General features: G+C 40.7%; 1 protein-coding gene across 1 annotated transcript in view; it reads left to right on the top strand.

The window, feature by feature from the left end:
• Nucleotides 1–14,522, top strand: part of LOC141174064 (uncharacterized) — an 80,254-nt gene that overhangs the window by 26,215 nt on the left and 39,517 nt on the right. The window contains exons 15-25 of the mRNA XM_073658697.1: nucleotides 533–637; nucleotides 1,551–1,623; nucleotides 2,267–2,404; nucleotides 3,583–3,747; nucleotides 4,792–4,886; nucleotides 5,908–6,037; nucleotides 7,879–8,128; nucleotides 9,834–9,886; nucleotides 9,967–10,073; nucleotides 11,808–11,959; nucleotides 12,339–12,480. Coding sequence (XP_073514798.1) covers nucleotides 533–637; nucleotides 1,551–1,623; nucleotides 2,267–2,404; nucleotides 3,583–3,747; nucleotides 4,792–4,886; nucleotides 5,908–6,037; nucleotides 7,879–8,128; nucleotides 9,834–9,886; nucleotides 9,967–10,073; nucleotides 11,808–11,959; nucleotides 12,339–12,480 — 1,410 coding nt within the window. The remainder of the gene's footprint in view (nucleotides 1–532; nucleotides 638–1,550; nucleotides 1,624–2,266; nucleotides 2,405–3,582; nucleotides 3,748–4,791; nucleotides 4,887–5,907; nucleotides 6,038–7,878; nucleotides 8,129–9,833; nucleotides 9,887–9,966; nucleotides 10,074–11,807; nucleotides 11,960–12,338; nucleotides 12,481–14,522) is intronic.

Raw genomic sequence — 14,522 nt, 5'->3', positions numbered from 1 at the left:
TTTTTCCTTCCTCCCTCTTTTCTTTTCTTCCTTCCTAACCCTTTTTTTCTTTCTTTCTTTCTTTTTCTTTCTTTCTTCCCTTTTTTCCTTCCTTCCTTCCCTTTTTTCCTTCCTTCCCTTTTTTCCTTCCTTAACTTTTTTCCTTCCTTAACTTTTTTCCTTCCTTCCCTTTTTTTCTTCCTTCCCTTTTTTTCTTCCTTCCTTTTTTTTCTTCCTTCCCTTTTTTTCTTCCTTCCTTCCTTCCTTCCTTTTTTCCTTCCCTTTTTTTCCTTTTGTCCTCTCCATCTCATCAAGTATATCTCTCAATTGGGCACCATGTAATGTTTTATGTTGTTGTTATTCAGTCCACAACAAATACAGAATCCTCTAGAAAAATAAATATTATTTTACTCTTAGTGTTTAGATGTGTTCTAAAGATAAATGCCCCTAATGTGAGAATGTTCAATCAAAGCTACATTTTTGTAGTTACCTTTATAATCTCCATGTTTAGTTTTGTTCTTCATTATTGATCATTTTGTCATATTTTGATTAGAGCTCTAACTTTCCCGATGGAGGAAGTGTGATGGGAACATTCGAGAAGTGCGGAGTGAGCTCTTCAGAGACTTGTTTCACCAATGTCATCTACACATCTTCAAGTGTGAGTGTTTTCTGCCTGTGATGACATGATTACCGTATATTAGCTTCTCGGCAGCATGGTGGCTTAGTAGTTAGCACAGATACTTTGCAGCACAGGGGTTCTGGGTAGGGATGTTCGAACCCAAACGATAAAATTCGGGGTCCATACCGAACACCTAGTGTCCGTGCGCGGACCCCGAACACTGACTTCTCCAGGAAGTCCGTGTTACTCTTCGGGTTTGGCAGCCCGAACAAAGCTTGTTGAGAGGCTGCAGCACAGCCAATCAACAAGCTTACCTGTGTGGGCACTTCTGGCTCAATCACAGCCAAGTCAAGTATTGGCATGGCTGTGATTGTCCAGCACACTGTTTAAAAAAAAAAAAAGATGTGCGGTCTTGTCTATTTTTGACAACCAGCCAAGCTAAAGCAGACTGCTGGGGGTTGGTATTCTCGAGCTGGGAAAGGGGCATTGATATTGGCCCTCCCCATCAGAGACGGAGTTTCCCGCGCTGTCACACAAATGACAGCGTGGGAAACACCGGATGTTCGGGCCCCACGTTGATTTGAATTCATTTGAACATCTGCAAGGAGTTGTATATTCTCCTTGTGTTTGTTTGAGTTTCCTTCATGTGCTCTGGTTTTCTCCCAGAAACCAAACACATACTGCTGGGGATTGCCCCTTGAGAAAGCCAGAAGCAAAACATATGTTGGAAAAGGAGGGAGTCGTATACTTTTTGCTCTGACATGAGCTTTCCCTTTCTTGTCTTGATACCCCCCTTATGGACCTCTGATTAATTTTATCAAAAAAATCTTTTCAATTATATTCTAATAAAGATTACGGTACTTTATTCCATACGTTTTTGGGTGATATTTGTTACTCTATTTTTTTGTGCTTTTATATGTTTCTATACTGATACCGATTTTCTGTACTACAGAGCATAATAATACTGTCAAAGCAGGATCAAATCACAGTGGATGGACAAATAAAACAGCTGCCATATGTGACAGGTGAGTGTAAACCTGACTATATTTTTTAAAGATTTTGGTCCCAATTCATCATTTGCATGTTTCTAAGTCAATTTTTTTTTTGTCCTGTGGTATTCGCTAACATTTATTGCACCAAATTCATAAAAAATTGTGCAAGCAGTTTGTGAATTTGGTGCAAAGTCAAAAAAAATTTGATTAACCATATTTTGCAACTTTTTGAGCAAAAAAAGTCACATCTTTTTCAAGATGTCACAAAATTTGTGTGACATTTGAGAAATGTATAAAACTTCACCAGGGGATGGGGTGACTAGAGTGTAGTTGCGCCAAATGTTATGACTTTTTAAAAAGTTGCAATTGATGAATTAGGTGAAACAATCTGGAATCGCTAAACTCAGCCCACAAAGCCGGAAACAAAAGAAAAAAGAGACGAGAACATAAAAAATAAGATAATTAATAGGGTGCAAACAAAAAAAAGGCACAAAACATACAAAGATAGACAAAAAACAGTCACAAAGGCAATGATGAATCAGGGCCTTTGAGTTTTCGGGTTGGCAGGGAAAAGCCATAGGTGTCTGGCAGCAGCTTTCTTCTCTCTCCCCATGGAAAACCCAAAACTGATTTTTTATAATGACAATGATACTAATTCTGTTGATCTTTCCTACAGATGAAGTTATAGTGATACGACTCTCCTCCACAAATATCCTCCTCTTTACAACATTTGGTCTTGAGATCATGGTGCAGAGAGTTCCCGTCTTCACTGCTTATATTAAGCTGAACACAGATTACTTTGGAAACACCAAAGGTAAGAATTTTTGGAAGACTGAAATGAAATAATTGATAATGAAATGGTTCAAGTGTCTAACTTGCGATCCTCTGGTAATTAACATTAGTCATTTTTATGTTTTCCTATTCCCGCAAAAAAATCTTTTAGGTAAGGGCAAGTCTGGATTTTGGTCATGTGGCTGACTATCTAGATTTTCACAACAGTCTTACAGGGACTAGGGGACAATAAATTTACAGTAGAATTGAATTGGTTAAGGAGTAGTGATGAGCGAGCATGCTTGTTACTCAAGATTTACGAGCATGCTCTGGTGTTTCCCGAGTATCTTCAGCATGCTCGGTTGTTATGTTTGAGTCGGGCTGTGTGCATGATTTGTGACTGTTCGACAGCTTTAATACATGCCTATTTCTTAGGCATTCCTCACATGTATTAAAGCTGTCAAACAGTCACAAATCATGCACACGGCGCGACTAAAACATAACACCCGAGCACGCTGAAGATACTCGGCGAGCACCCGAGCATGCTCGCCGAAAGGGTTAACAGAACATACTCGCTCATCACTATTAAGGAGTAAAAAGCAAAAAGTCATTGTAAATGCTACATACTAAAGACAGGCTAAAGTCTACAGCGGTGTAACACAAGCATTCATGTTAGGGCTCATTCAGTCATCAATGATTTTTCTTGTTTGCAAAAAACAGACCGAATTTCAACAGTGTTTTCAATCCTATTTTCTTCAGAGTTTGGTTAGTTTTTACCATCAGAGTTTCATTAGTTTTTCTCGTATGCAAAAAAGATGGAGGTTTCTCAAGCTTCTGCTATCAAACTGTGTGTGAAAAATGGACAACACATGGATGGTAAATGGATGACATCCAAGTGCTGTCCACTTTTTTCATGGATCCATAGACTCAGTATAGTCTATGGAGCGGTTCCCATGCCCGATTTTGAGACATGTTCCATATGGTTTCGAGACTTGGATCAAAATCAGAATTGCAAGTCTATGGGTCCGTGAAAAACTGGACCAACACGGATGTCTGAATGAGGCCTTACTGTTTAGCTCTTTCATCTACAAAATTATAGTTTGATGTATTGAAATTGCCTCAATAGTAACCTTTTATTGAATCAGGATATGTAGTAAAGGATTATTCATTTGTTATGCAGTATGACCAAAACTATATCACCATTTATTTTTTTTTATACAGGACTATGTGGCAACTTTAATGGTGAAACTAAGGATGACTTCCTTTCCAGTTCTGGGATTGTTGAAGGAACAGTGACAGTATTTGTAGACTCTTGGAGAGCAGCTGCAAACTGTAAACCAGCCCAGAACATAGATGTTAACCCTTGCTCAATGAGTATATCTAATGGTAGGTGCCTTATGGATCTGAGTCCCAATATTTCAGATATCCCCTACAATTTTATTATCTACTAATAGCCAAGAAGACATACACTTTAGAGACAAATATGATGGTATGCAATTCATCAACACAAGGAATTTGTTGAGAAACTACAATTAAATTTTACAATGATTGGAAGGAGATATCCAGCCTTTTAAACTTGATGACCGTAGGAGATGCAATCATTATTTGATTGGTGGAGTCCATCGGTGCAAGGTCATCTATCCACTTCAAAAGTAGGGCAAAGGCAAGTACAAACCAGCATACAAGCTATGCATGGTGGGGGTGCATGGAGTCAGCCCCCAACTATCTGATATTATCAAATATCTTAAATCAATGGCGTATCCTAAGGCAAGGGTCACACTGTATTTTCTCTCATCCGAGAAAATTGGGGCCTATTATGCTAATCACACTCTGATTAAAGTTTAATCTGATTCTATTGGATGAGGCAAAGATGGAGGAAAAGATGTTTACATCTTCTCCACTCTGGTAGACCATGAAAATCGGACTGCACTCATCCGAGTGCAGTCAGATGTTTTCCACTGATTCATTGACTTGCATGGTTGAGTGCGATCCAAATATCGGATGCAAATCAAGCATGCTGCAATTTTTTTTCCTAGGACTGATTCTGTCCAAGAAAAAATTGGACATGTGCACAGCCTGATAGAATAACATTGGTCTGAGTGGGATCCGATGTTTTGTCGGATCACACTCGGACAGTAAATACTCTCGTGTGCACCTGCCCTTAAGGTAAGCGATCAGTTTCAAAAATTTGGATAACCTTTTTAACTCAAAAAAATATCTGAAGGTTTGTAGGTTTGACTTTGTATTTTTAGAACAGTCAAATGCAAAAGTATCGGTGATGAAACTGAAGACAATAGAACCATTCTGCTCTTCTTGCCGATCAGCCAATAACTCCCTCGTCGAGCGAGAAGTTAATTTGTAATTTAACCAAATACAAGTTATTACATTTAGCGAGTGATCAGATGTAACTAATATATTCTTCTTAAACAGAAATTTTCGCACAAGCGCACTGCTCTGTTTTGGTCAACCAGGAAAGCCCGTTTCAATCCTGCCATTCTTTGGTGGATCCAGAACCCTACTACAAGGTAAACCGGGTCATCGAAGTAAAACCAATATACAGTTCTTGTTTTATTGTCTTTGTGATCAGCACGATTTTCATTGAAGTCATAAATATAACATCAGTTTACATTGAATATTCTACGTGTAAGTAGCCATAACAATCATGCTAACAGAACATTACAAGCATGATTACTGATGTATATTAAAGGGGTTTTCCAACAACACAGCATTGCTCACTGGTTTCTAAATGTAAATTAATTAAACTTACTAGTGTACTTTAATTGTGAGATTTTTAAGGATTTCCAAATTTCAGCACCTTTCCCTTGGTCATTTCAACGTAGTCCATGAGCTTATCTCATTACCTAATCCAACTCCCTTCTCTTTCTCTGCATCAGCTTTGACAGAACGGGGTTGGCTTAAAGGGGTATTCCCATGTTGTAAACTTGGTAAGGTTAGTTAGACAGCATAAAATAAGCATATTTGCATTCATATATTCTATCTACTGTCATTGTCCTGCTAAAAAGAGCTTTTGTCTTACACAGTTTCCAGCTCGTTCCCAAGGAGACTGAACTCCAGAGCCTAGCATGCGCAGTAGCTACATTCCAGACTGACGAGTTAACTCCTGACATCCCAGTCAGCTCTCTCCATTCTACAGCAGTTAGCTTCTCATCTCCCCCTACTTGTCAAACTCTGATTTAGAGCGGATGTTATCAGTCTCTCCTGGCCCTCTCTGTTGCTAGTTCCAGAGCATTTCTTCTGATCACTTCTCTCACTCCACCATCCATGTACTTAGTAGTTATTAGTAAATTTAGTAGTTGTTAGTAAATTTCTGGGGGGTGGGGTTTAAGAACATTGGCCAGAAGTGGGCAATCAGTCTCACTGTCATGCTGATAAAACAATATGCTAATAAAATAACAAGGCTCCAAATTTGAAATTTATTTTGGCTGTAAATCAAACATAAAGCAGATTCAATGTGTAAGGGGGCCCAAAGTTACACAATTTTTGGTTGTAGTGTTTAAAGCTTAATAGTTGATATTCTGTTTTTAGAGATGTGTGTATGAAGCTTGCAACTACCAAGAAACTGTTAACTTCATCTGCTCTGCTCTGGGAACGTACGCCCGGGCCTGTGCTGCCAAGGGAATCATCCTGAAAGATTGGAGGACCTTCACCAACTGCAGTAAGTAAAAAAAAAAAAATGCTTATAGCAGTAAGATAGTCAAGGCATTAAGAGCACAAATTTAATATAGACTAGGAAACAAAAGTGCAGCATCACGTAGCGTGCAAGTAAAGAAAGGAACCATAAAAGACACGACCATTCAACTCTAATTAGTCAAAAATATTGACTTACAAAAGGTAAAAATGGCTTGTATAAAGCAAATTAAGACATTTATGTAGTTGAGTTTATTGTTCACAAAAAAAAAACGCTTTTCATAGCAAAACCAAAAAGAACCAATAATCCGGTATATCAATGATATGCTGTTATGCTGATATGCTATTAAAACAATTGGGTTTAATGGCGTTAGTAGAAATAATGCATATGATGATTTAGGACAAGTGGGAAATTATTTTTATTTGATTGGTTTCATTGGGAAAAATATGACAATCTGGCCTATCACTTGTATAGTTGTATCAGGCTGATGTACTTAGAGAAGATGTTTCACAACAGACTTATTGGTAGGATATGCCATCAGTATCTGATCACTGGTGGTCCGACCTATGACCACCTTCGATTGCAGTAAAAAAGTGTCAGCTCCGTTTAAAGAGCACAGTGTCTCTAAATATTTTGTTGGACCTTTTATTTTTTTTTTAACCATGTGATCGGCCATTGACTCTAATGTATCCTCCGGGAAATGGTCCCCACCAATCAGACATTTATCCTAGCAAATTTTGTTTCATTAACATGGCTCAAAAATTGCTGAAGCTATGACGAAAGGCCAGTGTATGACTTGATATGCAATCAAGTTTTCTACATTTAATTAATTTTCTTAGTTTTGTCATATTCTTCTATCCAGTGATTCACAATATACTGTACAACAGTGGCATCTAGCACATATGACGCACACGGCCAAATACTGTGCCCTTGTTAAAATTTTAGAATTTCATTCTCAACAACAGTTTTAAAGAGGTTGTCCACTTCCCCAAAAAAATACTTTAGCTGAGTTCATAATAGAAATGTTAAGAACTTAGTCATATTTTTTTTATTTTCGAAGGTGCTCTGATCTTCTGCTATCAGTCTTAGTTCCAGCTTTGGCAGCTTTACTTCTGGCCCTGTGCTTGACACAGAACAGGATTTGCTGTATGGACACATCATCTGATCTGTGTGTGAAAGCGGATGTGTAGAAAGGGAAGGGGGCTGGCTTAGCTATTGAAGTGAGCAACCGGCCAGCCCCCTTCGATGACATATCAACATAGGAAACACCCTCCTGTGTCAAACCCAACCAGAAGTGGAGTTGCAGAGAACTGGACCTGGACGATTGGATCACTTTTGAAAATAAAATTATATTTGAAACTTCTTTATTATTAGATTTTGAAAAAAAAAATCTAAAGGTATATTTTTCAAAGTGGAAACCCTCTGTAAAGTCTTATCTCCATCTTCCTAAATGGATATTTTCAAATAGTGCTTGTAAATACAAGTAATTTTACAATTTAGTGCTTATTAAAATTTTCAGCCGCCATCAACCACCAGGGCAAGACAACAGAACATGTGCAGTGCATACAAGCCCTTTTCTATTGAGCTTGTAAGCGCTGCTATTAAGCTGTCCAGGATCGCTGGAGGATACTATTTTTCCTAATCTTGGCCAGTTTCAGTGTAATGCTTACATGCTGGACGGCAGAGGTGGTCGGTCTCCTAAGGAACGAGCTGTAAACAAAAGAAAAGTTTCAATAGGTCAAGAATTTCTACAAATTTTAATAAGCAGTCATTTGCAAAATTTATTGTTTTTTAAAAGTACTATCCATTTATGAAGATGGAGATAAACCTTTAACATCTCATCTAAACTTAATTTCTTCTCTCTCTAGCTGTTGACTGCAGCGGTAACCAGACGTTCAGCTATAACACTAGCCCCTGCGGTCAGACCTGTCTGTCTCTCTCTAACATGGAGTTGGAATGCTATGCCATTGACATCCCAACTGAAGGCTGTAACTGTCCTGTGGGTCTTTACCTGGATAACAAAGAGGAATGTGTTCTAAAATCACAATGTCCCTGCTACTTGAATGCAAACACTGTCATCATGCCTAACCAACAAACCGTCTTCAATGGTCTCACATGGTAAGGGGCGATGGGAATACGAAACAATTGAATGTTGTGGGGTCAACATGATTTACTTTCAATCGAAAAATTGAAATCAATGCAGAATGGCTGGGAGATGGAACATTAATAGCGTTTTTTAAAGAAAAAAAAAACATTTTTTCAGGCTATTTTTCCATAATGGGAATTATAAAGGTACCAATAGTGGAATTCCCTTTAGGGAAAAAAATAACACTTTCTGAGTGTAGTAAGTTTAAGAAAGAGAGATTAAAAACAGGAAATTTACTCAACCAATGACGTTGTGCAAATTTAGGCACAACTCCTAAAAATATGTGAAATTAATCCAATAGGTGCAGTTAATTTGGTGTGCTGATGGAAATTCCTCCAAAGGAGTTCTGGCAGTACATGATGAGGGTGGAGATACCAGTTGAAGGGTGCTCCCACGGTAGCAGATGTAATCAAAGGGAAATAATAACAAAAATGTAGCAGAAGAATAAAATGAAATGCAAAAAAATTTTATTTAAAAAACTCAACGTGTTTCGGCTGTATCCAGCCTTCTTCAGGAGTCTCCACACCTGAGGAAGGCAAGATACAGCCGAAACCTGTTGGAAAATTATAAGGTGTCACATTTTTGGCATTAAAAACTTATATTCTTGTATTCTTCATGGGGTCAGTGAGCCTTTTGTTTCACATAGAGCTCTGGATCTTCTTCTTATTCTTGTCAGCCTTCAAAATGTAGGAATTTTGGCAAAGTATGTGCTGTGGATATGTCAAATTCAGTCAACCATTTTCTAGTTATAAAGCTTGGTAAAGCATAAGAATAAGTAAAACTAGACATTAGAATTTGTACATATATCATTCAGTTGTCACGCACAGTGTAGGAAAGACAAAGTGCAACACGAAGGGATGAGGGGAAGGGAGCCCAGACACTAGGCAAAGGGGGAGTGGAGACCTCCTAGGCTGATCTAATATCACCCTGTCTCCCATACAGTCCTTATATTGGTTCCTCACCAATCGCCGAACAGGAAACCTAAGCCCTGTATTTCCCTAGAGCTAGGCCCTGGATAGGGAAGGGGGATGAGCACTGGTCAGTCCCCACTAACAACTAAAGACAACAAGTGAAACAAACACAGGGGGAAGCAACTTAGCTTGAGCCGACTTCAGAGAGATAACACCAAACGTCCTCCAAGCACCAGAGAGGAAGTAAGCAGACTGCAATAGCTCCAAGCCTTCACAAGAGAACATATGAATATTACCGGTGCCTCCCTGTAGCAAACTGAAAGTATTTAAACATCCAGGCCAGAGTGTCAAATAGAGCAGGAAGGAGGTACATCTGACACACCCGTGACATCAGTATGCAAAAATATTACATTAGGGTATTGTTATGGTGATCCCCTGTACAGAACCCTAATATATTAGCCAAACTGAAGAGAAAATACAAAAATGGAGGACCCTTCATGTCTTCTATGGACAGCCAAGATATTTCAATAGGCACTGTGTAATACTGAATGTCTCCTGTGGTGGAACTATTAGGATTCTAGAACATTGCTACTTCAGTCCTCAGCAGGTTACAGTTATTCACTGATCGACTTAAGGGTGGGGACACTTCTAACAAACGGGAATTGTTCAAAGTGGTACACCCCAACATATTAATATGGTAATATTTGCTGCATATATAATGTGGACGGAAAGTTCATTTGTATATTTTGATTCCAATGTTCTGCAGTTATTGCGTCAGTGGAAGACTCAACTGCATAGGAACACCAATTGAGTTTGAAGGTACCATGTACTTTTTATTAGTATTTTGTATATGTCCTTTTAAGTCCCATCTCACCATTGCTTTATCTTTTTAATTTTAGAAACTTGTGAAGCTCCTAAAATAATGAAGACCTGTGGCTCCCTGTCTGATAAATATGGAGCCGCTTGTGCCCCAACATGTCAGCTTCTGGCTACTGGCATCCGCTGTGTATGTGTCATGTTAATTCTGTATTGTGTATTTGCTCTTAAAGGGATTGTATAGGTCTGTATTATTTTTTTGCTATGGGCCTAAAAACTAACAGAGGCAAGTATCTACCTGTTCTACTCGGCATTGGCTCAGAGCATTCACTGGCAATTAAGCTACTTCACATCAGCAGAGCAGCTCTTCCTCTTCCGGGCTGCTCTGTCGGCTGGACGAAACTTCCGACACCATGCTGATTGACAGCCGGCTTCCCGCAGTTAGTCAATGGGGAGCCAACTGTCAATTAGAATGACGTAAGTAGTCACTTTCCATCAACAGAGCAGAGTGTAAGAGAATGAGAAGTCCTAATATTCTGAACAGCCATGTTAAACCTAGCAGCCATCTTGTTCAGCAGTTTGAGAACTGAGTTTTGCAGCTAATGAGATGCATGTCCGACACATGTCCTAGTCACAAAGGAGCCATAAAATGTCAATGCCATTAGCAAGTATGGTTAGTATACACAAAGGTTAATGGGAACAGCTGCAGGTCATTGTGAAAGTAAATAAGTGGTGTTATAAGGTAGTAAATAATGTTATTGTAATTGTGGTATAGAAATTAGGACAATATAGTTGTCAATAGGTTTAGAATTATGAGAAAACTGTCATTTAGGTCAGAAGGACATATTGATTTATGGATTTAATGGAGTTTGGTAAAAATACTCATAAATATTGTCATGATGCATTATCACATTATTGTTCTAAAATGCACATCTTCCCTGCCGTATGATGTTATCATGTATCCGCCTTTTGCCGCAATATGTAGTTCCTTTTTTTAAGCTATGCATAAAAAGGCTCTGATACTGTTGTTCGGGGCCATTCTATCGCCATTCTATCGCCAGTCTACAGGCAGTCCACCGCCAAGGCCACACCATTGCCAGACCGAAGCCACACCATGGCCAGACCATCGCCAGATATCCCAATGTTTTGCTTGCGAGTGTCGAGTGTCAGTGTATTTTCCCTGCCTGCGTTCTGAACTTTTCTGCCGCGTACCTATGAATAAACTTCATTCTCTGCTTTGAAGAATTATCTACACTGTTTTCCAGGATCTTCCAGCTCTCAGTAAGGAATTTCTTACACAGAGCTGAAGAGTAGCTGCTAATCTGTCGATGTGAAGTCATCGAAAGCCGCTGAATCACCGGCAGGAGCGGTCTGTGACCGTTCTGTGCCGGAAGAGATCTGCGCTGGGCACAACAGGCAGATGGTTAGCAACTACCTACCTGTTAGTTCTTGGGCCCATAGTAAAAAATTAAATAGTCGCAGATAACCCCTTTAACAGTCTAAAGATAAAATAAATCAGTATTCAAGTCCCCGAAAGCAGAAATCATCCAGAATAATGACACAATGTGACATTGAGTCACCTCCTTTAACAACTGCAGATTATTCTGTAGGGACTTCACAAAAGCAAAAAAACGTGTTGTCCGGGATTAGAGAAAAACAACTTTATTTTTTTTTCCTAGAAATGATATCACTCTTGTTCATGGACAAGCTGTTTTTTTTTCTATTTCCAGACATATTTTTAATGGGAATTTCAGTGAGTGCAACATTCATAAATTGGTGTTTACTTACATATTTTAGGCTGCTTTTGGATAATATATGAAATTATTAGAGTTGGTGATAAAGATAGATAGATAATAAATAGCCAGATAGATAGATATGGGATAGATAATAGATACATTTTCTAATTATCTGCTTCCATTTATAGATCCCCACCAATTGTGAAGCTGGTTGTGTTTGCCCAGCTGGTACTTATGAGGATCTTGATGGCAGCTGTGTGGCAGAGAGTGACTGCTCCTGTGAATATGGTGGCATTACTTACCGAAGTGGAGAATCCATGTTTGGAGAATGTCAGAGCTGGTAAGAAAAGCCATGAAGGTCAATATCTAACATGAGGTCAATAAATGGTTTTCCAGTGCAGCATGGTGGCTCAGTGGTTAGCACTGTTGCTTTGAAGCGCTGGGGTCCTGGGTTCAAATCCCACCAAGGACAACATCTGCAAGGAGTTTGTATGTTCTCCCCGTGTTTTGGGGTTTCCTCCAGATTCTCCAGTTTCCTCCCACACTCCAAAGACATACTGATAGGGAATCTAGATTGTGAGCCCCAAAGGGGACAGTGATGATGTCTGTAAAGCGCTGCAAAAATGAATGGTGCAAGAAAAATAATAATAAATGAAGGTATGTCATTGCACAGCTTTTTGTTCTAGCATTATATTTAACTATTTATCTTCTCTCTACAGTGCTTGCAGTGGAGGTCATTGGCAGTGTGAGGAGACTCCAAATTGTGCATCCACATGTATGATGTATGGGGAGAGCCATATCAAAACATTTGATGGACAGCAGTACTTGTTTGACGGAAACTGTGAATACACCTTAGCCACCGTAAGATCTTTATACCGTTCATACGACTAGCTAAAAAATTATGAAACATCATGTACAATGCCTACTATACACATGCCATAATCACAATGACTATGATGGTCTTCGTGTCTATGCAATGTGTACATCAGTGGTCTCAAACCCTTGACTCTAAAGAACAGCTACAAGTTGAAACCACCATGGTAGATGGTACATTGGTGCAGGTGAACGGCTGGAGAACTAATGCTGACTGTACAACTCTAACATATAACAGGCTCACATATACTCTAACATATATGTGTGTGAATATATATCAATATATATATATATACTGCTCAAAAAATAAAGGGAAAACTCAAATAACACATCCTAGATCTGAATGAAATAGTCTCATTGAATACTTTGTTCTGTATAAAGTTGAATGTGCTGACAACAAAATCACACAAAAATCATCAATGGAAATCAAATTTATTAACCAATGGAGGCCTGGATTTGGAGTCACCCCCAAAATTAAAGTGGAAAAACACACTACAGGCTGATCCAACTTTGATGTAAAGTCCTTAAAACAAGTCAAAATGAGGCTCAGTATTGTGTGTGGCCTCCACGTGCCTGTATGACCTCCCTACAACGCCTGGGCATGCTCCTGATGAGGTTGGGGATGGTCTCCTGTGGGATCTCCTCCCAGACCTGGACTACAGCATCCGCCAACTCCTGGACAGTCTGTGGTGCAACGTCTGTGGTGATGTCCTAGATGTGCTCAATCGGATTCAGGTCTGGGGTCTCGCATTGATGTGCCATCCTGGATGAGCTGCACTACCTGAACAACTTCTGTGGGTTGTAGAGTCCGTCTCATGCTACCACGAATGTGAAAGTGACGCGCCCCCTGGGCCTGTGCTGTGCAGGGGATACCCGGAGCCGGATCGCTGGTGGGATGCTGGGGGTTGTAGTCTCCGAGTGGCGGCGACCCGGTCCGTGCCCAGGGCGGTCAAACCAGTGGCAGTCTATTTGTGTTGTAATTGTCCGACTACGCCACCCGTGGATTGCGGTCAGTGGGGACCGCCGCTGCGCTGCAGACCGCTGAGGCTGATGTTGTATGCGCAGCCAAGTATGGGATAACTCCCCACGGGAGAAGTATTGCCTCAGGGCAGCTAGTGTGGATGATGGGAGTGATGGTGCGAGCGTCCCAGTACTAATGGTGCTGGTGCGGCGATGAAACACAGAGACTTGTAATTGCAGTTTCCAATGCTTTACTCACAGTTGTTATTCGTGTCAATCCTGCAGGTGATGACGGCCCGAGCCGTGCTGCGTCCACCAGGTGAGGGACTCGGTCAACTCCCAGGCAATTCCAGAGCGTGGCACAGGGCTTCCTTCTCTACCTTTCTCTGGCCGTCCCCACCAGTGACCCACCTTTGTCCAGCTTCCTCGGGCCTTCTCTTGGCGAAACCTATCTCCGGTTTCCCTGACCCTATGTGGTATGCTTTCCTGGTGGATGTAGTGAGGGGTCGCACCAAGATGTGGTCACAACCTCCGGTCTTTGGCTGAGGATTCTGTTGCCTCCACCAGTTTGGGTTCCGGTACCCTGCTCTGCCAACCCTTCACCCGTTATCTCGTGGGTTCTTAGGGTTCCTTCTTCACTCGTGTCTCTGGGCCTTTCTCTGTGTTCCTGTTCCTTGCTTCCTTTCTTACTTTCCTTTCAGTTCCTTCTTCTTTCTCTCTCAGGCCCCAGCCTCCTTACAAGGCCTGCCTGCGGAGCAGAGCCCATGCAGCAGCTCTGCTTCCTGTCTTCTCCTCTCACTCTTAACACTGACTCTAAGATGGTGCCCACCTTATATACCTCCCTCTAACACCCGAGCCCAGGTGACTTGCAACCAATGGGCTCCTACCTATGCCCAGAGACCCACCCCTATCTGCTCCTACACCACTGGATATTCCACCCCCCCGCCCCACTCCAGCCAGGGACAGATGCTGTCGTGCCTGCACTTCTGTCTAGTGGGAGCACCGTTGAGCTGTCCCTCGGAAATGGGGTGTGTGTGGTGCATGCAGCTTACCGAGCCCTAGTCCACACT

Source organism: Phyllobates terribilis, unplaced genomic scaffold, assembly GCF_046119375.1.
Source record: "Phyllobates terribilis strain yellow unplaced genomic scaffold, ASM4611937v1 Scaffold_13__5_contigs__length_258822181, whole genome shotgun sequence".
In the NCBI taxonomy this organism is placed as follows: Eukaryota; Metazoa; Chordata; class Amphibia; order Anura; family Dendrobatidae; genus Phyllobates; species Phyllobates terribilis.
The sequence above is the reverse complement of the archived record's forward strand: the minus strand, read 5'-3'. Positions and strand labels throughout refer to the sequence as shown.